This window comes from Babylonia areolata, chromosome 16, assembly GCF_041734735.1.
Source record: "Babylonia areolata isolate BAREFJ2019XMU chromosome 16, ASM4173473v1, whole genome shotgun sequence".
In the NCBI taxonomy this organism is placed as follows: domain Eukaryota; kingdom Metazoa; phylum Mollusca; class Gastropoda; order Neogastropoda; family Buccinidae; genus Babylonia; species Babylonia areolata.
Window position 1 is genome coordinate 15,078,617 of NC_134891.1, and position 25,448 is coordinate 15,104,064.

At 45.1% G+C, this 25,448-nt stretch overlaps 1 protein-coding gene across 1 annotated transcript in view; it reads right to left on the minus strand.

The window, feature by feature from the left end:
* LOC143291189 (transmembrane 9 superfamily member 1-like) overlaps window positions 1–25,448 on the minus strand; it is a 145,078-nt gene that overhangs the window by 81,454 nt on the left and 38,176 nt on the right. The window contains exon 4 of the mRNA XM_076600916.1: window positions 20,328–20,432. Coding sequence (XP_076457031.1) covers window positions 20,328–20,432 — 105 coding nt within the window. The remainder of the gene's footprint in view (window positions 1–20,327; window positions 20,433–25,448) is intronic.

Sequence of the window (25,448 nt, forward strand, 5' to 3'; positions counted from 1 at the left end):
TGTCATTATTATCATTTTTTGTTCAAACAGGAACTTCTTTTGCTAAGCATGGAAGTTTTATTTATTGCAAACGTTTTGGTGAAGATAGCAGAACAAGGGAAATTACTCTGCTGGGGAACTTAGTTTGCTTTGAACTGATCTTTCTCATCTTAAACATTACATTTTGAAATTATACTCAATACATAAAAAGCTTGGATTTTTTTTAAAAAGTGCATCACAAGTGAGTCTTGAAGGCCTTGCCTCTCTTGTTTCAAAATGTAATGTTTAAGATGAGAAAGATCAGTTTAAAGCAAATTAACTCCACTAGCATTACAGAGTAATTTCCCCTTTTTACTATCTGAACCAAAACGTTTGCAAAATAAATAAAACTTCCATGCTTAGCAAAAGAAGTTCCTGTTTGAACAAAAAATGATAATAATGACTGCTCTAGCTGTTGGGTCAGAATATCGGATCAAAGTGCCAAGTTTAGAGAATACAAAAAATATAAATATAACAGTAAATACAGTTTGCATATAATTAGGCTTCATTCTTTATTTTTTTGTGGCAATCCCAGAAGCGCAATATTGTTTTAAACAAGATGACTGGAAAGAACTGGATTTTTCCTATTTTTATGCCAAATTTGGTGTCAACTGACAAAGTAGTTGCAGAGAAAATGTCAATGTTAAAGTTTACCACGGACACACAGACACACACACACAGACAACCAAACACCGGGTTAAAACATAGACTCACTTTGTTTACACAAGTGAGTCAAAAATTGATGATGATTGAGTCTCCCATCGGTCTAACGAATAAGTAGGCAGGCAGGCTTATCTGTTGGTGTGTGTCCTCATATGGGAGAAGGGGCCGTTTCTGGATGCGCAGCACTTCCCACAGGTGCTGCAAGGGAAAACATCCCCAGAAGTTGAGCCCTGCTTCCTTCGCTCACGCTTCTCCTTAATGGCCAGCGTTCTCTTGTTTTCAAAACGTCTTTATGCCACTAGAGCACAGCATCCTCCAGCGAGAGCGGTCAAGGGCACCAGTTTCCCAGGAAGCAATGTCTATGTCACAGGCTTTGAGGTTTGTCTTCAAGGTGTCCTTGAATTGCTTGCAGGGTCTTCCAAGTTCATGGTGGCCTTCCTTCAGCTGGCCATACAAAAGCATCTTCAGGATCCTGCTGTCTGTCATGCAGACGTGTCCTGTCCAGCGTAGCTGGCACTGGATCAACAGGCTTTCGATGCTGGGCAGGCCGCTCCTCTCTAGGACATGGAGGTTGGAGACCCTGTCTTGCCACTTTATGCCGAGGATCTTTCGTAGGCACCTCTGGTGAAACTGCTCAAGTTGTTGAATGTGATGGCAATACGTCGTCCATGTTTCACAGCAGTACAACAAGGTGGTCAGCACAACAGCTCTGTAGGTTTTCATCTTGGTGCTGAGCCTGATGCCTTTGTTGTTCCACAGCCTGTTGTTGAGTCTTCCAAAGGCGGAGCTGGCCTTGGCAATGCGCAGCGTCACTTCTGCATCAAGGGCTCCGTTGCTGCATAGGGTGCTGCCCAGGTAGCAAAACTTGTCGACTGACTTGATCTCTGTGTCACTGATCTTGATTGCAGGTGGGGGGGAGGCACTGGCGTTCTGTGAGCTAGCTGGTTGGTACATGGACTCGGTCTTGCTGAGGGTGATGGTGAGTCCAAAGTGCCTGCAGGAGGTTGAGAACCTGTCCATAAAGAACTGCATGTCCTCATGGGTGTGTGCAGCAAGCGCGCAGTCATCAGCGAAGAGGAACTCTCTCATCAGTGCCTCAATCACCCTGGACCTAGCGTGGAGTCGCCGCAAGTTGAAAAGTTTGCCATCTGTGCGAAACTGAATGTAGATGCCCCGGTCACAGTCTTGGAAGGCATCAATCAGCATGGCAGAGAAGAGAATGGAGAACAGTGTGGGTGCCAGGACGCAGCCCTGCTTCACTCCATTTACTACAGGGAACGGATCTGACATGTCAGTATTTTCTTGTACTCTCGCCTGCATGCCATCATGGGATGACGCAATCAGCTGGATTAGGCTCTCTAGGCAGCCAAACTTTAGGAGGATCTTCCACATACCATGGTGGTTCACCATGTCAAAGGCCTTAGTCAGGTCTACAAAGACCATGTGGAGCTCCTTGTTCTGCTCACAGCACTTCTCTTGCATCTGGCGTACGGCAAACACCATGTCACATGTTCCCCTGCCAGAGCGGAAGCCACACTGTGCTTCAGGGATGACTGTGTTGGAGATATGGTCAACCAGTCTGTTCAGTATGATGCAGGCGAAGATCTTGCCGGCGATGCAGAGGAGAGAGATTCCACGGTGGTTATTGCAGGATGTTTTGTCTCCCTTCCATTTGTAAATGTGGACAACAGAAGCATCCTTGAAATTCTGGGGGACCTCCCCTCTCCCCCAGATAGACTGGAACAGGGCGGTCAGCTTGTCTGTCAGCACCTCACCTCCATACTTGTAGATGTCAGCCTGGATTCCATCTGCTCCTGGTGCTTTTCCTGACGTTGTCAGCTTCAGGGCCTTCTGGGTCTCGACCTTGGTGGGAGGGGCAGCTAGCGAGTCATTGACTGGTAGCTGTGGGAGGGCTGCAATTGCCTTGTCAGATACGGACGAGTCCCTGTTGAGGAGGGTGTTGAAGTGCTCTGCCCAGTGGGCAAGGATGTCTTTCTTGTCTGTCAGGAGGGTGGTCTGGTCCAAGGCTCGGACAGGGGTTGATCCGGTGACTCTCGGCCCATACACAGCTCGGAGACCATCATGGAAGGTCTTCATGTCGTGAGCATCAGCAGCAGACTGAACCTCTCAAACAGCCTCTTCTGTACGAGCTGCTTGGTTTGCAAGAACTGGTTCTCCTTCCTCTGGCAGTCTTTATCGGAAATGTGATCCTGATGCCGTATATGCAGTGTGTTCAGGAGCTTGCAGATTCCAGAGTCATTCTCGTCAAACCAGTCTTTGTGGCTCCTCTGTACAAAACCGAGTGTGCCAGCTGCTGCTGTGTACACAGCATCTCTAAAGGTGCTCCATACCTCTTCTACATCAGTCAATGCAGGAATTTCTTGGAGAGCTACTTGGATTTGCTGCTGCAGCACGTCCTTGGTGATAGGGAGGCAGTGGATGTTCAGCTTCCTAGGGGGTTTCTTCCTAGCTGGTTGAAGCTTGCGTGCAAGTCTGATGTTTATCTTGCTGCGTACCAGGCGATGGTCCAACCAACAGACTGCTCCTCTCATGCAGCGTGTAATGGAAACATCACCTCTGTCCCTCTGCCGGACAATCACATAGTCCAGCATGTGCCATTGCTTGGAGCGGGGGTGCATCCATGTGTTCTTGCACTTGTCCGCTTGTTGGAAGAGGGTGTTGGTGATGGTCAGTCTATGCTGCGCACAGAGCGAGAGCAAAAGCAGTCCGTTGGAGTTGCACTTGCCAGTGCCAGTGCTGTCCTAGGACTTTTGGCCAAGAGGAGAAGTCCACGCCGACGTGGGCATTGAAATCCCCAAGGATGATCAGCCTGTCCTTTCTGTCTACCGCTGAAATGGTGCGGCTGAGCTCCTCGTAGAAAGCTTCTTTGATGTCATCAGGGTTGGTCATCATCGGGGCATAGCAGCTGATGACTGTGGCGAAGCGATCCTTGGGCAGCTTCAGACGCAGGGTCATCAGTCTGTCATTTATCCCACGTGGAAGGCTGTCAAGCTGTCGTGCATGTTTGGTTCGTATGGCAAAGCCCACGCCTGAGGATCTTGGGGTGCCATCTGGCTTCCCAACGCAGCTGGGTTTCACCTGCAAACCTGGTTTTGCTCAGGGCTGCTATGTCCACCTGGTAGCGATCAAGCATTCTAGCAATGAGCGCTGTGCGTCTTTCTGGTCTGTTGTCTCTAAGTGGGTGTGAACATTCCAGGCACCTAGAGTCAGGGAATGACTCCTGGTTCTTTTCTTTTGTTTTTGACTGCTATTGTTGGTTCTCCAGATGTTGTTTCAGATTAAAAAACTCACATGGTCATACTGCCCGGGACATGCAGGTGTTAAGGGAAATGAGCGAGCCGACAGACTTGCTGGTAACGCAACACCAACGAGCGGCCTACATCTAGGAAAATCGGAAATCCTCAGAAAAGTCAAAGAATATCAAAAAGAACAGGTACAAGGCCATCACACCATCGATCGCCTCAAAGAAATAAAAGCAGAGAGAGGAAGTGGCCGTAAGTCTAACATGAAAGGTAGAGCATGATGCTTTGCAAATCAAACAAATATCGGCATCATTTCCAAACCAACATTGCGCAAATTTCTTCAAAACGGAACAGAGTCTCTGTGGGCTTTTCCAAATACAATAGACGAGCAACACACCAGACACCACGTTCTTGGCATCAGAGATCTTTTCCCATCCCTCTTGTGGCCAATCAGTGGCAGCCTCTGTGCGTGTGTGTATGTGTGTGTTTGTGTGCATGTGTGGGTCTGTATTTTTGAGTGCGTTTGTGCATGCGCGAGAGTGTAAGTGTACACAAGTGTCAGTAGAGTTCTGTGCACATGCGTGTGTGTGTGTGTGTGTGTGAGGGGGAGGTGGGGGTGCGGGGGGAGGTGGGGTAGAGGATGAGGTATGTGAGTGTATGCATGCCTACACTTTGGGAGCAACAGGATATTGGAACGTATATATATATATATATATATATATATATATATATATATATCTTTGTACATATGTGTGTGGAGATATGGGCATATGTGTGTGCGCTTGTACAAGTAAGTGTTCATCTGTGTGTGTGTGTGTGTGTGTGTGTGTGTGTGTGTGTGTGTGTGTGTGTGTGTGTGTGTGTGTGTGTGTGTGTGTGCTGTGATATGTAGACTAGAAATGAGTGTATGGAGGAGGGGGGTAGAGGAGGTGCAGGGTAATGTGTGTGGTGTGTGTGTGTGTGTTGGAGCTCATGTACGTTTATATGTATTTGACTGTGCTTTCATATCTGTGAAACTGCATGTTCGGTGCATATCTGTTATGCATGTGTGGGTGTATATGTGAATGTGTGTCTTCATGTTTTACATCTATTTGCTTATTTATCTTTTTATTTTTTTTATTTTATTTTTTTTTTATTATTATAGTTATTATTTATTATTTATTTATTTATTTGTGTAAGCTTATCTATCACTTATTCACCTTTTTTTTTTTTTTCCTCAAGGCCTGACTAAGCGTGTTGGGTTACGCTGCTGGTTAGGCATCTGCTTGGCAGATGTGGTGTAGCGTATATGGATTTGTCCGAACGCAGTGACGCCTCCTTGAGCTACTGAAACTGAAACTGAAACTGTTGGTTGTCCAAGTAGGTGCGGTTTCCTACTAGGTACTAAGTGAGGCAGGCTTTGTTTGGGGATCCTTTTATCTCCCCTTCCCCATGTGGGGAGAGCAGTGCTGTCCCTAAAAAAGGCTGCTCTGACACTGTGGGAGGATACGGGCACCGCATCTGCCCCAGTCTACGACGGACGACCATCACCCCACAGCCTGTGCGTGCAGTCATGACTAGGAACTGCCAGCAGCATCCTCTGCCTGTCCCCGTTACCACTTCTCCATCACCGCAGGGCTTGGGAAAGCTGGGTGTTGAAGGGCTAGCTCGTCGTTCCGACATTAGCCTGGTTGCCTGACCAGTACAGGCAGGCTAAAGATGCACGACGCGCATGTGAAATCTGCTGAATTTAAGTGACAAAAACAAACATACACACATACACATACATACACTAACAAAAACGCTTTTGGCAATTTCTGTATTTCTGGACTGGCACTACTATCTAGGATGGCTCATTATCTGACATAGTGGCAATATTCTCTGACAATTACATTAACACTTGCTGCTCTGTCATTAGCTGCTAAATGGCAATATTCCCAGACAATCGTGGTGGTGGTGTGTCCATCGAGATCGATGATGACCATCGTTGTCATCCAGATGGGGGATGGGGGATGGGGGAAGGGTGGTGGTGGGGTGGGGGGAAGGATGCTCATGAATCTATCTGTGAGTGCGCAGATGGCTGAATAGTCCAATCTGCGCACGAAATGTTCGCTGACAGTTGGGGCAGACAAAGACAGGCATATCATTGTCAGGGAGCTTGTTTGCCCGTGACTTTCTGGCCTGCCTCTTCTCAACAGCTGCAGCAGTCCTGTTGGCCTCGCACAGCCTTTGTGCACAGCAGCGCGCCATTTGTCACGGTCCACTGCAGATTCCTCCCAGGAGTCAGGGTTGATATCAAACGCTTTCAGAGAGACTTTCAGAGTATCTCTGAAGCGCTTCTTCTGACCTCCGTGTGATCTCTTCCCTTGTTGCAGCTCGCCATAGAAGAGCCTTTTGGGCAGCCGATGGTCTGGCATGCGCGCCACGTATCCAGCCCAGCGAAGCTGGGATTGCATCAGGATGGTGAAGATGCTGGGAAGGGTGGCTTTTGCGAGCACCTCTGTGTCTGGGGTCTTGTCTTGCCACTTGATGTTCAGTAGCTTCCTGAGGCATGTTGTGTGGAAGTGGTTCAGCTTCTTGGCATGTCGTTGGTACACTGTCCAAGTTTCGCAGGCGTACAGTAGTGTGGGGAGAACTACTGCTCTGTAGACCTTTAGCTTGGTCTCAAGACCAATGCCTCTTCTGTTCCAGACATTTGCATTGAGTCTACCAAAAGTTGCGCTTGCTCTTGCAATCCTGACGTTCACTTCATCGTCGATGGTCGCATTTCGTGACAGTGTGCTGCCAAGGTATGTGAACCGCTCCACCGCACTGAGTCTCTGACCGTTGACTGTGATGTTGGGCTCAACGTAGGGTTTCCCTGGGGCTGGCTGATGGAGAACTTCAGTTTTCCTCGTGCTGATGGTAAGGCTGAAGTTCCTGCTGGCAGTGGCAAACTTGTTGACGCTGAGTTGCATGTCAGCTTCAGATCCAGCGTTGAGGGCACAATCATCAGCAAACAAAAAGTCTCTGATGATGTCTGTCATGACCTTCGTTTTTGCTTGAAGCCTTCTGAGGTTAAACAGCTTGCCATCTGTTCGGTACTTTAGGCCGATTCCAACATCGCCATCTCTAAAGGCATCAGTAAGCATTGCAGAGAACATGAGGATGAACAGCGTTGGAGCCAGGACGCAGCCTTGCTTGACACCATTTGTGACAGCAAAAGGAGCAGATGTTTCACCATTGTCCTGGACTCGAGCCTGCATGCCTTCATGGAATTGGCTGACCAAGGAAATAAATTTCCGAGGGCATCCGTACTTGGCCATGATCTTCCACAGTCCCTCTCTACTCACGGTGTCGAAGGCCTTAGTGAGGTCGACATAGGTGGAGAACAGATCAGCATTTTGCTCCTGACATTTCTCTTGCAGCTGCCTTGCAGCAAACACCATGTCAGTGGTTCCGCGCTCTTTCCGGAATCCACACTGGCTCTCAGGCAAATGACCTTGGTCAAGGTGTGCTGTGAGGCGGTTAAGTAGGATCCTGGCAAGTATCTTGCCTGCGATGGAGAGCAAGGAAATGCCCCGATGGTTATCACAGGCTTGCCGGTTCCCCTTTCGCTTGTACAAGTGAATGATAGATGCATCTTTGAAATCCTGGGGGATCGTCTCTTCTTTCCACATGAGTGAGTACAGCTGATGAAGCTTCTCAGTCAGCACAGTGCCTCCATCCTTGTAGACCTCTGCTGGTATGGAGTCTGAGCCAGGTGCTTTGCCACTGGATAGCAGACGGATTGCTTTCTGGGTCTCAAGTAGTGTTGGCGGATCGTCCAGTGCTTCGTTGGTGGGGACTTGTGGGAGACGGTCTATGGCTTCATCATTTATGGAGGAAGGGCGATTTAAGACACTGTTGAAGTGCTCAGCCCATCGTTCGAGAATGTTCTCCTTCTCGGTGATCAAGGTATTCCCATCTGCACTGAGGAGGGGGGATGATCCTGAGGATGTGGGGCCGTAGACTTCTTTTAAGGCATCATAGAACCTCTTCATATCGTGCCTGTCAGCATATCCCTGGATCTCATCAGCTTTGTCACTCAGCCACTTATCCTGCATCTGGCGTAACTTTTGCTGAACAGTCCTGCGGATGGCATTGTATGCATCCTTTTTTGATGTGGACTTTGGGTTGCTCAGGTGGGCTTGATGCAGACGGCGTTTCTCATCCAGAAACTGCTTGATTTCATCACAGTTTTCATCAAACCAGTCTTTGTGCTTTCTGGTCATGGGTCCCAGGGTCTCTGAAGCTGTACTATAGATCAGCTCACGCAGGGTCCTCCAGTCAGACTCCACATTCTGGTTGTCCAGAGAGGCGGATTCCAGACGATCTTCCAGCAGCTCCACAAAGGACTGTTTGATGGTGATGCTTTTCAGCTTAGCGATGTTGAGCCGTTTTGGAGCCTTCTGGCCTTGGGGGCGTCTCTTGGGTTGGATTTGAATATTCAGCTTCGAGACTACAAGGCGATGGTCTGTCCAACACTCGGCGCCGCACATGGTCTTTGTTACACGTACATCTTGCCTATCCCTTTTCCTGACGATGACATAATCGATGAGATGCCAATGCTTTGAGCGAGGGTGCATCCATGACGTCCTGTTACGGGTAGGGAGGCAGAAAACTGTGTTGGTTATCAGCAGTTCGTGCTCTGCACAGGTCTGAAGCAAAAGCAATCCATTTGGGTTGCAGTGGCCCACACCGTGCTTTCCAATCACTCCGTCCCAGGAGATGTAGTCAGAGCCAACTCTAGCATTGAAGTCCCCAAGAATGATGAGCTTGTCTGCTTTAGGGATGGCAGCAATGACAGAGTGAAGGTCCTCGTAGAACTTCGCCTTCACTTCATCCGGGTTGGTCATGGTTGGGGCGTAGGCACTGACAATGGTGAGGTGCTTCTGGCCAGATGCCAGTGGGAGTTTCATGGTCATAAGCCTATCGTTGACTCCCTTTGGGATTCCAGCTAGCTTGCTGACAAGTGCTGTTTTTACTGCAAAACCAACGCCAGCCTCACATCGCTCTTCGCTTCCTCGTCCACTCCAGAAGAAGGTGTAACCAGATCCCCGTTCACAGAGCTCGCCTTTGCCTGCAAGCCGAGTCTCACTCAAGGCTGCGATGTCGATGTTGTATCTGGTGAGTTCGGATGCAACTAGTGCTGTTCTCCTTTGGGGTCTGTCCGCGTTATCTCTGTCCAGGAGAGTCCTTATGTTCCAAGCACCAATGGTGAGAGGAACGATCCTTGTTTTTTTCTTTTCTTTCTCTTTGTTTTGACCGCTGATGTAGGGTCCCCGCCAGCCGCGGTATGCTGGCCAGGGTGATATGGAGCAGGCAATTTTTAGGGCACCTTTTCTAGCCCCTTCCTCATGCCAGGGAGGTGAGCAGTGCATTCCTAAAGAGGGCTGCTCAGACGCTCAGACGGCTGCCGAGCTCCATCGCTGCTCCTGTCGACGAAGAACGACCCTATGGCCTGAGCCGCCTGCGTGCAGGTCTGCGGCTGCGACTGCCAGTGTAGCCACACCTGTCGTTTCGTCGTTCGCCTGTCGCCACAGGACTTGGGGGTGATGAAATGATGAAGGATGAAAGGTCATTTTGGATGACTGATGACTTGCGCGATGAGTTTGTTTAAAGTGAAGAGGAGTTGCGCAACGTCGACCTCACTCTCTCGTCCGGGTCCACCAATTTCCAGTGGCAAGACTAAGTCGAGACGACTGGAGGATGAGCACGGATGCAGTGGATGACCAAGATATCCTTTCGGTGTCTCATCTTGCTCTCTGCACTCCACAGTGCGTTGCTGTAACCGCCTTCCTCTCCGTTGAACCGATAGGTTTCTTCCGCAGATTCTGCCGGATCCAGACTTCGCATACATGGGTAGACACACCCCGGGGGCCAACTGCGTGTGGCATGCACACAGCACAGTGGAGCTAGATGGCCGTCGGTGGCTCTCCTGAGCCGACGCCCTTTTATGGATCTCCGTAAGGGTGTCTAGCCACCCGCCTCACCAGTCCCAGAAGGGAGCGGTGGAAGTGCCGGTTTAGTCGTCAGGCAACCCAACGGGTCGACCGTTGCCGGCTGTGCGCCGACAGGAGCGATCCGCCACGCCACGCCGCGTCCCCCTGACAATCACAGTAATATTAAATGGGGATGGGCAATCTGCACACAATGCATGGATCAGTGTGGAAATTGTCCAATTTTGGCCCATTTTCTCACTAAAAAATTGCCTGCAAACTGAACAATAAACTATACAAATAAAATTAAAGTTCAGTCTCTGTGAACTGCTTTCAATTATTTTCTTCTGTGTTTGGTGCGGAATGAAAATTGAAAGTGACATAACATAAAAAAAAAATTTTTTTTTAAAAGACCCAGAAGCGTGGGCAGTGGATGCTCTCTCTCTAGATTGGAGCAGTCTGATTGCCTCCGCGTTTCCTCCCTTTCCAAGTCTATGACACCAAAAAAAAAAATTTAAAAAAAACAATGTGGGAGTAAGCACGATTTCAGCTCTGTAGCTGACCTGGCCACTGTATGCAAGCAGTTAATTCCATCGTCTCCAAAAATCACCATTCCTTCTGCTCCGCTAAGGTACAGGGCTATTTTCAACACTGTGACACAACTGAGGTTTTGCTTTTTGTGTGCATATCTGGCTGCATATTTCAGTAATCAAAATTAAAGGAAAAAAAGTCAATTTTTCAAGGCTTCATATTAAAAACCTCTAAAAAACCACAATGAATTTTTAAAAAACCCACAAAAAACACCAAAAAAAAAACCCACAAAAAAACCAACAACAACAAAAAAACAAAAAACAAAGGGCACTGTGGAATCACAAAAGAAAGCTTATTTTACAAGCTTTCCGTTATTATGCAAAATCACTGTTGTGTGATGTGAAGGAGGCAGAAGGGCTCTGTGTTGAAAGAAAGGCACCCCTCTCCTCTCTGCGTGTATTCAGTCAACAATGATGGTGACTTGACGGAGTTCAGACATCACACTGAATGATCTGATCTGAGTAATCAATGTAGGTGTTAACTCACACAGTACGGCCAGTCCTCTCTTCTCCTCTACACAGACCCCTTGGATGTCCAGTGGGTGTCTGAATGACCCAACCTTTAGCTTCCGTCGTAAGAATTGTGGTATTCTTTGTCAACATTCACCTCTTCAGTATAAGATCCTTCCTCTTGCAATATTTTGATGATGGTAATTGGGGTGAAACGCTGTCAACATCGTCTCTTTCGCCGTTCGTATGGAGAGAGTTAAGAATTCACTTTTATTTTCATTCTTTTCCTGTCTTGATTTGTCTCGATCATTCAGTCGGGACTCAGTGTCTCTTTACCAATCAAAGCTAGTGTGCTATAAATTTCTCAGCTATTGTTTAAGCACAGAAAAGAACAACTATCATAAACCTTTTTAAAATCAATAACTTTTAAAACACAAACCATTCCCTCAGTTGTGTTAAATACTTCAACTGTTTTATGTTTTCGCAAACATTCAGTTACAAAGTTAGCTCTACTTGGGACTCCGTTTTTGTTCACTACCAATGCAATTCTGCAAGTAACTTCTTGTTTTCAATTGTTTTATTGGAAAAAGAATAATAATAATCATCTGTATAATTCAATCCAACAGCCTTCATAATGCATTTTTCTCCTATATAAACATATATTTTCATTACTACAACTATACATGTCTCTCAGCTCACCCCCCAACCCCAACATCACCTTTTTGCCTGTTTTTGAAAAAAAAAAATCTTTTATATATGAAATCAAACTCACAGTGAAAAGAAGTGTGCAACTGATGTCATGATTTTCATTATAGTAAATACTATAAGATATGGATAAATCATTACATTTACATGATGTTGTTCAATTTTCATGCAAATTATGTAAAAATAATCATGACAGTTTTTTTTTTAATACTTTGTTTTTATATGTGAATCATTTCAATACATTTATATATATATAAATTGTGTGTGTGTGTGTGTGTGTGTGCATGTGTGTGTGTGTGTGTGTGTGTGTGTGTGTGTGTGTGTGTGTAAGCAGGATCTCATAAAGGTCATGGAAAGCTGAGAAATAGGCTTTTTGAATTTTGAGAATCAGTTGAAAAATGTAGATGCAGTGCAAGATCTGAGGTCACATCAATATGTCAACTAGACATAAATTAGGACTTATAAGAAAACGAAAAAAATTAATCCAGAACTTTCCAAGATATGTCAAAGTTTGTAAAAGTCACACTTTGTCAAAAAAGAGACAAAATCGATCATTTTATGATGGATGTTTTCAGACATATCTCGGGAACTGTAAAAGAGAAAGAATAAATCTTTTATAAAAAAGAAAAGAAAAAAGAAAGTGTTTTAAGAATCTTTTCTTAAAACTCAACAGTTTTTGAGTTTTTTACACTTTTTCAGCAGTAACTGTGCAGCAATTTTTGAATGTTTATAAAATGTGTAACCAAGGACCAAACTTCATGTGTAATATGTCAATGTCATCAGAATAATACAAACTTTAAAAATATGATTTCTTAAAAAAAACATTTGTGGAACAGTCATTTTGATGACCTTTGACCTGTTGCTAAAAATATAAATTTTCAGTATTCAGCACATTCTCACTGAACAAAAAATCCCAAGATATTGAGTTCACAATTTTAACTTTTATTGAGAAAGCAATCATTTTTCCTGCATCTGAAAGAAAATTCACTGCACTATATCAAAAACTACCCGTTCAGTGCTATGAATAAAAACATAACTATATTTCCTGATTGATCACTACAAATCACATACACCACAACAAACTTCTTCTTTTGCAGAAAAACACAACAGTTTACACAGTAAACACTAATGTAGCATCCAAAGGATACAAAAATATAGATTCACAAATTACAGTAAGTTTCTTTTTTTTAACAATACATTCGTTGATATTGTTACTAAAAAATAGACCGATCACTCCCACCTGAACAGTTGACCCGTTTTAAAAGTGGAAACAGTTGCTTTGGTACTCTGAATGGCTATGAAAAAACTGTATAAAAGAAACCAATTTGTTTTTAGACATCTAATGATCTATCTAAAAAAAAGAAGTTTTTTGAAAAAAAAAAAAAAAAAAAAAAAAAATATATATATATATATACATATAGGTATATAAAAAATGTACACAAAACATCCTGAGGAAGAAACTATGAAATAAAATTATGGGACAAACAAACCCATACATATCATTTCTAAAAGTCATCACCCTTCCATTCTTGTTTTTCCCTGCTTTAACACTACTCGCAATGACAAACTTTTTCCCTGCTTTAACACTACTCGCAATGACAAAAAGGAAATTTTCTATCTAAAATTACGTTTGAATAACATACTTACCGTGACCCACTAGTGCAGACTCCGGCAGGGGTCTGACATTCCTGTCCTGTGCAAACTACTATCCGCCTATGCGGAGAAAACGAAAGTAGCTACGGCCAATAACCTTCCGGAAGTAGGTAACCTCCCCTTTGCCTAGCACCCTCTTTTTACGGCAAATCACTGCAACCAGCGCACTGTGCAGGGAGAACAGAAAGCGGGGAGGAATGGGAGGGTCTTAAATGTGGGTCACGGTAAGTATGTTACTTAAATGTAATTTTAGATAGAAAATTTCCTTTTAATTACACATACTTAACAGTGACCCACTAGTGCAGAATGGCACAAGGTGAAGGGCTCGTCTGTTCTATCGCCAGTGCGCTGCGATGGCCTGTTGTGTGACACCCGCAGAGGCAACGCCTCTTGAGCCATCATCCCTAAAGCGATAGACGTCCCCCAAGTAGAATTCGATGAAGGTAGAGTGTACTGTGTCACCTTAGGATATTGGTGCGGGCAAAGAAGACTGAGGTCCGCAGCTGTATTGTGGGAGAGGTCTGTGGACCACAGCTGTGCTGATAAATGTAGCGCAAAGAAAATCGGGTCAGTGTGTTGAATCCACACTTTATTGAGAGCCCTTCAAATCAAAGGAAGGGAAGGAAACACATACCCTATAGGGTTGTCTCACTTGAGCGCGGTTGAGCGTCAATGCAAGGAGGTGCACATGTGGCTTGATCTGATGATTCCACATCGGTTGTGGGCCAATAGTGGAAGTGATATATGTGTATGACGGAAACTGTGACACGAGACAGAGGTAGGCCACCATGTTGGGCTTGCCTTAGGCCAGATCTGTAGAGCTACTCTATGCCAGCTGACAGGCGATGGGCGCTCCTTCTGCCACTTTTTTGTCGTTGCCAAAAAATGACAGCACTGGTATGTTGCCTATGCACAGAATGGCAGACATTTGGCAACAAAAGACTTGAGGTCCTTGGTGTCTCTGGGACAGGGCCCAGGTAGGTACCATCAAGAAAGGGGCATACGGAAGGCTTGGTGGCTTCTCTACCTGAGTGTGGCATGTTGGAGCAACCTGCAGAAAGTTGTCGGCAGTCAATGGCTAGGTTGGATCAGGCTGTGGGAGTGCACTTCATGTGCCCGCAGGTCACTGAGTCTCATTCTGTGGTGGAATTCCTAATGGAAGAGGGTTTCCATGGGGAAAATTTTTGCTGAAGGTTATTTAGTGAGAAAGGGGACCGGATCCATGACAGGCCTCTGGCTGTGCGTGGTGCACACTAAGTCTGGGATGGAGCAGGGCGGGGGCAAGGAGGAAAGCGGATCTAGATATGTTGTACTGGCCATTTACATCAAATCACTGATCTGACATATGTTTTCAGTATGGCCAACAGCAAAGTGAGAGCTGTATCATCAGTGGTTTCTTAATTGCAAAGGGAAATCATTTGCAGCTTAGTCTTTCATGAAGGACTATGTCTCTCAGACTAGAAGTCACATGGCAATGGGACTTAGTGCTGTAGCCTTGGGCCCAACTAGCCTCTTGATCAAGGGACTGGGGATGCAACTTGGGCAAAACACTCTCTACTATAAATTGTATTATCGAATTCCAGCCCGAATAGTCGGGACAGCAGTTGTCTCCTCTGCTGTTCTGATGGTCACTGCTGTACACGACTGATTATCATATATTGGTCCTAGAACACCAATCAGCATGGGTAAATCAGGAAACAGCTGCTGTGTGCTTGAGTGATGAAGGTGTCCACCATGCAGGTTATGTTGAAATGTAAGGAAGCCGGAAGGAGTTGACGGGGTCTTCTGGTGCAACCGTGTGTCTGAAAGACATGGTGCTTGCTTCCAAAGTGACAAAGTCATCCTCTGACTGGCCCTTGACTGAAGGCTGGGGCTCCATGATGGGATAGCCTGCCTAGGCTAGAAACCCCTGGAATGCCCATCTGTAACCACAGCAGTGGTTGTGTGTTGAAGCTGAAAGGATTGGGCAGGGAAGACCAAGTGCAGAAAGAGCTTTCAAATGCCAATTGTTTGAGACGTCAATGCTGGATCTCTCTTCAAGCAAGGTGATGGGGCAAACTGATGTGCTTGAATGCGGCATCTGCCGTGCTGGTATGAGTGGGCAGAAAGGTACGCCCCTGTGGCTAATGAACAGTTCGTTGTGCTTTGTGAGACGCATCCATCCTTGTCAATATGCCTTTCTCCCGAGTGTAGAGGAAAACAATTATTACCCAAGCCTTCTGCTACCAGAGAGGAGTGGAAGAGATGGGCTTAGGGTGATTGTCTCCTGCCCAGTGGGCAGTTTTTGGGCTCACTAAAACTTGGAAGGCAAAGATAGACACTCCTTCATGGGAGGGCTGGCTAGGATGTAGGGCCCGTGTGGAGCTGTTGTCACAACCACAGTGGTGCAAACCAAGGGTTGTTGTAGGCAAGGGGGGGAAGAAGGGATGCCTTACAAACTTGGAAGGAATGAAGGGCATGTGTGTCTGGAGCGGCACCTCTAAGCTGGACTGCCTCATCCCTCCTTGTACAAGTTAGGGCATCTCCAGCCCTGTGGGTGATTGTTGTAGGCAAATGAGTTGGATTGCCTTGTCCCTCCTTGCACCAAGAGAGGGCATTCTTAGCCCTGTGGGTGGGAAGGGAGTGTGTGTGGGTCCCTAAGGACCAGCCACTACTAATATGTGAAAAAGCATACATTCAGGTGTGAATGAGGCAGTTTTGTCTGTGAGTGCAGTCATCCTCCGAAAGCAAGGTAGGGATGAATTTATGAAAATGAATACATATATGTGCAAAGGGATTATAAACTTCCGTCAACTCAAGTGATGATGTCAGGAATATGCCAATGACAAGAGATCGAGCCACAAGAAATAAGCAGCTGTATAAGCATTCATGTAGCGTGCACAGATATACCCAAGTAAATGGGTAAGTGTGCATAATCAGTAATGGAAAGGAATCTGTGTATGCAATTACACCTATATATAAGAGATGTACATACACATATGAAAAAAAGTGCCAGTATGTAGACGCAGAGAGCTCTGGGCATTGTGAACAGAATGACGCAAATGCAAGTGTGCCTATATTGCTATGTAGGGAATCTCAATGAATAGATGTCAATGAATAGAGATAGAAATATAATTGTACATGTTAATAGGGAAGTTGTATGAACCTATCCCGTAAGCGCACACACATGTGTATACTGAGGGATAAGCATACATCTATAAGTGTAAATAGAGATGTGTATAAATGTAGCAAAATATCTCATATATATATATATATATTTTTTTTATTGTTCTGTTTTTTTTTTTTTTGTTTTTGGTTGGGTTTTTTGTATGTATGTATGTATATCTTTTTTTTTTTTTTTTTTTTTTTTTTGATAATAAATCAAAAAGAATAGAAGGGGAAATATTGTGATTTATTTCCTGTTATTGTGTATAACAAGAAGAGAAAGGTAATAGGGATGGTTGCCTGCAGAGGACTATGTGCAAGTGTGGGGGATAAAGAACCCCAAAGTCCAGTGGCCAATAGCCTGAGAAACAGCAAGAAAGGTGCAGTTGCTGTGCAAAGTTGTGTAAAGTCCATGAATGGGCATCAGGACCCAATGAGAAACCGAAGAAACATCGTTAGTGGACAGCACGGGGGGCAGGAGTGACATGTTGTGTCGGCGGAAGTAACTACAGCGTCAACCGCCTTGGTTACAAATGCGGAGTTGCCTCCCTTGGCGCCAATAATCAGCGAAAAGGATGGTGTCTGTAGAGCACATATCCCCTGGTGTGACGTTTCCTCACTGTAGAGGGAGGAGTGTCATGCTGTGTGATACAGTCCGTGGTTCGATGCCACCGTAACCAATACAGATGAATACGGCTGCAAGGGGAATAATTATAATGTCCCTTTGTGCCGTGGGCATCCCTACCTGAATCGGTCACCATCAGACGCAAGACAGTCGGGATTTGTGGCATGACGGCGCCATAAGCCAGTGTTATGGGCATCGTGGACGAGGGGGTGGCAAGTCTGTCGGCTTGCCGTGGGATGTGCATCCCCCTGTAGGTGAACGGCAGTCCAATCTTGCGAATCGTTCCTGCGAGAGGACCGACGTTCAACTATTGTGTGTTGACGGATAAAGGGATAGACAAGATCGGCCCGAGCACTGCCGAGTGGCAGGATCGAGTTATCAAGAGGCACTCTGACGTGGAATTGCCGATATTAGTCTGGGTAACAGTGAAGTTATGCAGTGGGGCAGAAAAAACCAGCCCTGCCAAAGTTCAATGGGCCGTGCACGCATCTGCTCTGTGGGCAAGGGGCGGAGCAGGCGCAAGGTGTGGGACCAGTGCATAATTGCTGCAGCAAGTTAACAATGGGTTGCTGGTTGTTTGGTTGAGCAGCTTGCTGAGACGCCATTAGTGGATGGGAAACAGCAGCAGCTGGTGGTGTGGCAGATGGGGTCATCACTGCAAAGCTTGAATGGACCGTGCACACACCCGCACTGTAGGCGAGGGGGCCGTGCCGGTAAAGGGAAGTAACTGCGGCAGTCACCAGCAAGGGTGCCAAAGCAGGAGTTGCCTCCCTTGGATCGGACGTTCAGGACAAGGGGAGGGTGCAAGCGCATGGGCGGGCGTGTCCCCTAGTGGTCCACCTTCCTCCCTACACCTGGGGAGGGCATCCCGACGCGCCTCGGTCGCCACAGGATCCGAGACGGAAGAGGCATGCCGCATGGGGGGCGCGTGAGCCGATGTCACGGCCGCCGCCACAGACGCATCGCACATAGGGCCCAGACTAGCGTGCGGATCCAAAGCCAGTGTATGGTGTTGTTTAACTGAATATATTTGTTTCAGAAGTCATCACTTCCTGGTAGCGAAAAAACAACTAACAATACCACAACCCTATCATCTTTGCATTTGAGTCCCACACACATGCATGCATGACCTTACATTCATGAAAACTCAGAAGACAGCTCCTGTCAACCACAAAGCACTGGTGGTTTACAGGTAACACACATCACATTGGTTTGAGGAAAAAAAAAAGTTTTTATTCTTTCTTTAACTCTGCATTACATTCTTTTTATGAGTCTTTCTCTATTGCTTTTTTTTTTTTTAAACAGGAAAATGTAATGTTTAGTGAATACAATTCTATTACATGCTTCTGTAATGTATTCATATTAACCCAGACTTGCAAGCTGTCTAATCAGTTCTTCAGTGAAGTCTAATCTACCATATCTATCATGTCTGTAATTCTGGAGTGTCTGGGTGATTTATATTTTCTAAAATCTTGATATAAAAGCATTTACATGTGCTGCCAATGAAATAAAAAAGAAGATAGTTTTCTACCATTTGTTTGTTTTGTGTAATGCATTGTATTTATTGATTAACTGATCATTTTTGTCCACCCCACCTATATTTTCCTTGTCTTTGACTAAGTGTGGCTCTCTGACATTGATTTTTCTAAACTCTCCCAGAACTTTTGATCTACAATGAACAAAGCCAGACCTGTTCGCTGTATGAACTGCTGACAGAAATGAAACACTTTTGTTGTCTCTCTAGAGCATAGAAAGTATGTCTTAGGCCGCAAATATTGGCTAATGTCAGCCCTTGTTTTGAAATTATCCAGGTTGAATGCAGGTTCAAGAGGGGGAGGAGGGTTCTGTGATCCTGTAACCCGAATTCCTGTAACAAAAAGCAAAAAATCACTTTTTTTTTCAGCTGATAGAAATGTACACACTCACAAACACACTCTCTCACACACACACATACACATACACACACGCACACACGCGCACACACACACACACAGACATTACCCATTGGCATTACCATGTTGCAAACACACACACATACTTGACACACAAAACCTTGTATGCAAGGGAAACACACACACACACACACACACACAACCTTCTATGCAAGGGAAAAAAATCACACACACACATGCACACACACACACACACACACACACACACACACAGACTGTCATGTGAAAAATGCATAAATCATCGACACACACGATTATAACCAGCACAGCATCAATATAATTCACACAACTGCCCAATTTGTTGTGAATTCTCAAAGCAAAGCACTTGCTCATCTGCAAGCAGAAACTGGGTCTGTCTGCCAGATGCAGCAGGTGGTGTGTCAAAGCAGAATTATATGTTTATATGTTACTGACTGTCATTGTCAAATGATCAATAAGACACATAAAAAATAAGTTGATAAATAATTTTCAGTGACTAGTTTTCATCATTTCTGTATCACAATGGTGATATTTTCTCTTAACCGAGACCGAATGATGTAAACAAATCACTCACGTATTGCGTCGTCTGGTCTGGAATTGAAGGGAGATAGGGTCTTCCTCTATATCACTGTCAGACATGGCATCCTGTTGCTCCCAGTTCTCTTCATCAGAGCAATCAAAGGTTTAGTTTTCTGAGAAAGGGTTGTTTCAACTCATATTGCAGGAAAATCTGGTGAGCACTTGCTGGGTCATACGTCAAACTTCAAGACTGCGTCAGAAGTGAAAGCATGTGACAACCACCTTCTTTCACGTAGCGTCAGGACAATGATTTTACCCCAAAATACTTTTTTTTCATAAAAAATGCGTCTGTTTAGGTTTATTTACTAAACAATTGCTTTTATTAACGAAAAGATGTTTTTATGTATGATAATTTACGAAAAGTCTCCATCGATCACCAGTGATTGAAAATCACACGAAAAACTGCATTGAGTTAATATCAAATTCTGGTTGCCAGTACCTACATTTACTGACAAACTGGCAACATTCCCTGATAAGTACTCTGACATTTACTCAGAAACGCAATACTCACTGACAATCACAGTGTTACTGACAACTCAAATATTTACTTACCAACTGGCAATGTTAACTGACAATTACTGTGATATTCATTAACAAACATTTACTAAGAATCTGACATTTACTGACAAAATGGCAGTATTCAGTGACAGTCTAACATATTCTAACAAACTATCATGGGAAAGTACTGTGATATTCATTTAACAAACCAGCAATATTCACAAAATATTACGATAATATCTAGTGATAAAATTGCAAATTTCACTTACCAATAACAAATTCAAAGTAGTACAGATCCTCAATGGCATTTCGCAAAAGTGTCAAGTCCGTATCCGAGTACTTGACACGACATAGCTCCTGCCTCACAACATCCCCTGCAACAACACACATACTGCAAAACATTGTACACTTCATACTGGAGATGTGTATTTGACATAACAAATAAACTTTTCCATTTGAAAGTAATCTATGGATCTATATCCATCTAAGAGGAATCAGTCATGCACCCCAATACTCCCATGGGTTTACTATTCATACCATCTAATTTATTTTCCATCCACATCTTTTCTGTTGGTATATTTACTGTCACTTTCACAATTACAACCCAGCTCACTGCTTTCAGTTCTTGAGCATTGTTTGCACAGAGATATGAATGGTAAGATATACCATTAGTACTGATTGTACAGCTGGGCTGAACTCCTCTAATCAATTTCAAGCTTCAATAAAAGAAAAAAGTACATTTTTTTTGTCTCACATCTTAGCAAGGAATACAGATAGGAACCATCACCAAAAAGCACCCACATGTGCCATCCTCCTTTCTTCACATGGGTACTGTCGATGGCATTGTCAATAATATACTGAAACAGTCTTAACTCACTTAGTATGGTCAATTAGCTCCCCTGGCTTTCCCCACAACTCATTTGTATTGGTAAGAAATAAAGTTGCCAACACCCAAACCCCCACCCCCCAAAAAAAACTGTTAGAATTTATGAACTGAAAACTTCCAAACTGATCAGTAATATAACGAGTTAGTTGGGGACAACATATAGAACTTCCACCCTTCTCATGCTATCATACAGTGAGATGATGAAAGTATCCATATATATATATATTTTTTTTTGCTGCCCCATCATCTGCACCGTTTCAGTGGCATTACTCACACGCCGCTCATTCTCGATTCCCCATACACGGCCACACCCTGGTTCGACCGTCACAGTTCCAGCGTCGGCAATCCGCAGGGAACCATTGATGTTAGGTCTTCAGGAGGCCACACACCAGAGGAGACCCTGCACTGCTGCCGAGCCTCTTTGGTGGTGTTCAGTGGTGCCTGTTCTGATTCAACGTACTCAGGACACCACCTACTAAGCCCCCTACTAACGACAATAATGGCTTTGTTGCGGAGCCAGGCCGAGTGAGCGTCCCTCCCAGAGTTGAGACACCACCATCACATCCCTCAAACAACAGCCCCCCCATGAATCTGCCGACACTGAAGACATTGACAGGACTCACCCCAAGCACAGAAGTGGAGGGGTATCGAAATTGCGGTCACCATGAGAGCAGGGCATGAAAGACCACATACTTCGGGACTGTTTTGTTTTTATATATTGATGATAATGGAGGAGGAGGAGGATGACGATGACGATGTTGCTATGGAGGTCCATTTTGGTTTGGGACTGCGTGACAAGACAGTACTCTACACTTCCTGTCATAATGCAGGCATGAGATTGGGAAATTGTGATTGTAAATGAGTCTGAAAGGTGGGGCCCTGGGGGTGAAGCCCCATGAAGCTGAAGGTTTTTCTCAATTTCAAACCATAAAATCTGCACTTGCGGGCCACCAATGCTGCTGAGGTATTCCAACCCACAGAAGACAAAAAAATCAGTCCAATTCTTCCTAAACTGAAGTGTTTTTGCTTCCAAACCTGTAAAGTCAGCCTTGGGGGCATGATTTTCAAAATCGTGTCTCGTGTGTGTGTGTGTGTGTGTGTGTGTGTGTGTGGTTTCAATGCAACTCTGTGTATGTGAGAAAGAGAGACAGACAGACATAGAGATTGAGAATAGGGGTCAGACTAGCCGGACATGGGAGGAAAGAGTTAAAGTTCATGTATGTACACTGCTTTAAATACAACTCACTGTGTGTTAAACTCTTTGTGTGAGTGTGTGTGTGTGTGTGTGTGTGTGTGTTTTCAAGGAAAATATTCTTAGCACACAAGTTTGCACTGTACCAATATAACTGACCATCTGGTCTCTTCAGCTGTAGTCTCTGTTCCACTGACAGTCATGTGTGTTGGTTGAGGAAAGAAAGGGGGAAGTCAAATGACAGGAGGGAGGAGGGGGTTGGTCTGTGACTGGTTATATCACTTTCAGCAGTCAAGGATTCTCAGCTGGAGCTAGTGGTCAGTGTCTTGGCTCAATGCCAAAATTGCCACAGTCATTGACAGTAGTTTCATACTCCCCCCCCCCCCTTCTCCCCTCACCTTCCCTCAGCACTGGTAGGAGACTCAAGAGAGAGTGGAGGGGTATCTCAGCAAATCATGAAAGTGAAGTCTGCAGGAGGGGGGCATGGGTTGGGGAGTGACTTTTTTCCCTCTGAAATCAACTGCTCTTTGGCTGAAAATAGCAGATCCGCTGAGAGTTCCCCAGCATGTAATCTGTGTGTGTGTGTGTGTGTGTGTGTGTGTGTGTGTCTGTGTCTGTGTGTGTGTGTTCAGTGGAGAAAGAAAGAGAGAGAGAGAGACAGCAAGCGAGCGCGAGTGTGCACATCCGTGTGTATGTGTGGCTTCAATTCAACTGTGTGTAAACAAGAGAGAGACAGAGAGTGAGGCAGACAGAAAGAGAGGGGAGATGGTAGGAGGTAAGAATGCAAGTTGTATTTGTGCATGTGCATGCACTGCTTTCAAATTCAATAGATCCCTCTCTCCGTGTGTGTGTGTGTGTGTGTGTGTGTGTGTGTGTGTGTTTTCAATACAACTCAGTGTGTATATGCAAGAAAGAGAGAGAGAGAGAGAGACAGAAAGAGGGAGAGAGGGACTAAGACACAGAGAGAGGGGGGAAGGTTGGGGGAAAAAGTGCAAGTTTGTATGTGTGCATATACGTGCATTGCTTTAAATACAATTCTGTGTGTGTGTCTGTGTGTGTGTGTATGTGTGTTTTCAATCTCCATGTGTGTGTGCTTGAAAGAGAGAGAGAGTGTGTGTGAGTGTGCATGCACATGTGCGTATTATTAAGCTCTGTGTGATTGTGTGAGTGTTCATCAATATTATGTGTGCACATGTATAAGTGCGAAGGAGTGAGAGATAAAATAAGAAACAGAATATGTGTATATATGAATGCATTCATGTGTTTTTTGGGGTTTTTTTCAAAGTGTGTGTGTGTGTACGTGTGTGTGCGCACGCGCATTCAATTCAGCTCTGTATCTCAGTGTGCGTGCATGTGTAACTTCGGTAATCTGGCCGGCTATAGGTCTCAAATCTAAATACACCGACTCTTGCCATGAACTGTTTGTACTACAGAAGTGTGGGCTGTGTCAGAAAAGCCACTGACGTCAGTAAATTGCTAAAAAGTTTCTGTTTCAATCCCAACACTGACTGTTACTTGTGCATACAGTGGCAAACGTTGGCAGCTTCTGTTGAATGAACAGAGCGTCAAACAGATGTACTCATGGCCCTTGTGGCTTGACAGGGATGGAGATCGTGCACACTGATGTATCTGTGCGTGCGCGCAAGTTTGTGTGTGTGTGTGTGTGTGATCAACGGCATGTGTGTGCATGTCCGCACGTGCGTGCTTTTCACAGTGCGTTAGGAAACTTTCGGACTTCGATTTTGGTGCTCTGACAAGTTACTGGATGAAATGAAATGAAAATGAAATGAAATTATGGCGCTTAGAGCCTCACCGACCACTAAGGCCATCTCAAGGCTATCGCCACGTTAATAACTACTACAAGGATAAAAAAAACAAACAATTAAAACGAGTCACCACTTCAAACTTTCCACTCCAAAGTTTAAAAAAAAAAACTTCCATAGTTTAAAACCTTCAAATCTGGTTAAAAATGTTCACTTCTTTTAAGAAGTCCATCAGCGCCCATGGAGAGACATCACGAAACAAAGTCTTCAAAGAAACCGCCGTGTAATGTCTGTGTCTAACGTCACGCAGATCCCAACAGTCAAGGAGCACATGTTTCACGGTATACACAAATGGCTCAGTCACCAAAGACCAATCCGGTTGGGGATTCACTGCGAAACAAAATGGAAAAACAGTTAGGGAAGAGAATGCTGCCTACAAAGTCACAACCTCCAGCCTAACGATGGAAGTTGAAGCTGTGACACATGCCCTCCAGTGGCTATCGTCCATCCATACGCCCGGAAACCAACATGTCATGATTCTAACCGACTCAATGAACCTCATACAGAAAATTGAAAATGGAATGGGAAGCCCAGAGTGGCATAAGGCAATGCGCAACTTTCAGATTAAAAAACTCACATGGTCATACTGCCCGGGACATGCAGGAGTTAAGGGAAATGAGCGAGCTGACAGACTTGCTGGTAACGCAACACCAACGAGCGGCCTACATCTAGGAAAATCGGAAATCCTCAGAAAAGTCAAAGAATATCAAAAAGAACAGGTACAAGGACATCACACCATCGATCGCCTCAAAGAAATAAAAGCAGAGAGAGGGAGCGGCCGTAAGTCTAACATGAAAGGTAGAGCACGATGCTTTGCAAATCAAACAAATATCGGCATCATTTCCAAACCAACATTGCGCAAATTTCTTCAAAACAGAACAGAGTCTCTGTGGGCTTTTCCAAATCCAATAGACTGAGCAACACACTAGACACCACATTCTTGGCATCAGAGATCTTTTCCCATCCCTCTTGCGGCCAATCAGTGGCAGCCTCTGTGCGTGTGTGTATGTGTGTGTTTGCGTGTAAGTGTGGGTCTGTGTTTTTGAGTGCGTTTGTGCATGCGTGAGAGTGTAACTGTAAGTGTACACAAGTGTCAGGAGAGTTCTGTGCATGTGTGTGTGTGTGTGTGTGTGTGTGTGTGCGTGTGTGTGTGTGTGTGTGAGGGGGAGGTGGGGGTGCAGGGAGGAGGTGGGGTAGAGGATGAGGTATGTGAGTGTATGCATGCCTACACTGTGGGAGCAACAGGATATTGGAACGTATATATTATATATATATATCTTTGTATATATGTGTGTGGGGTTGGGGGTGGGAGATATGGGCGTGTGTGTGCTTGTACAAGTAAGCATTCATCTGTGTGTGTGTGTGTGTGTGTGTGTGTGTGTGTGTGTGCGTGTGTGTGTGTGTGTGTGTGTGTGTGTGTGTGTGTGTGTGTGTGTGTGTGTGTGTGTGTGTGTGTGCCGTGGAAGCTGCGATACATAGACTAGAAATG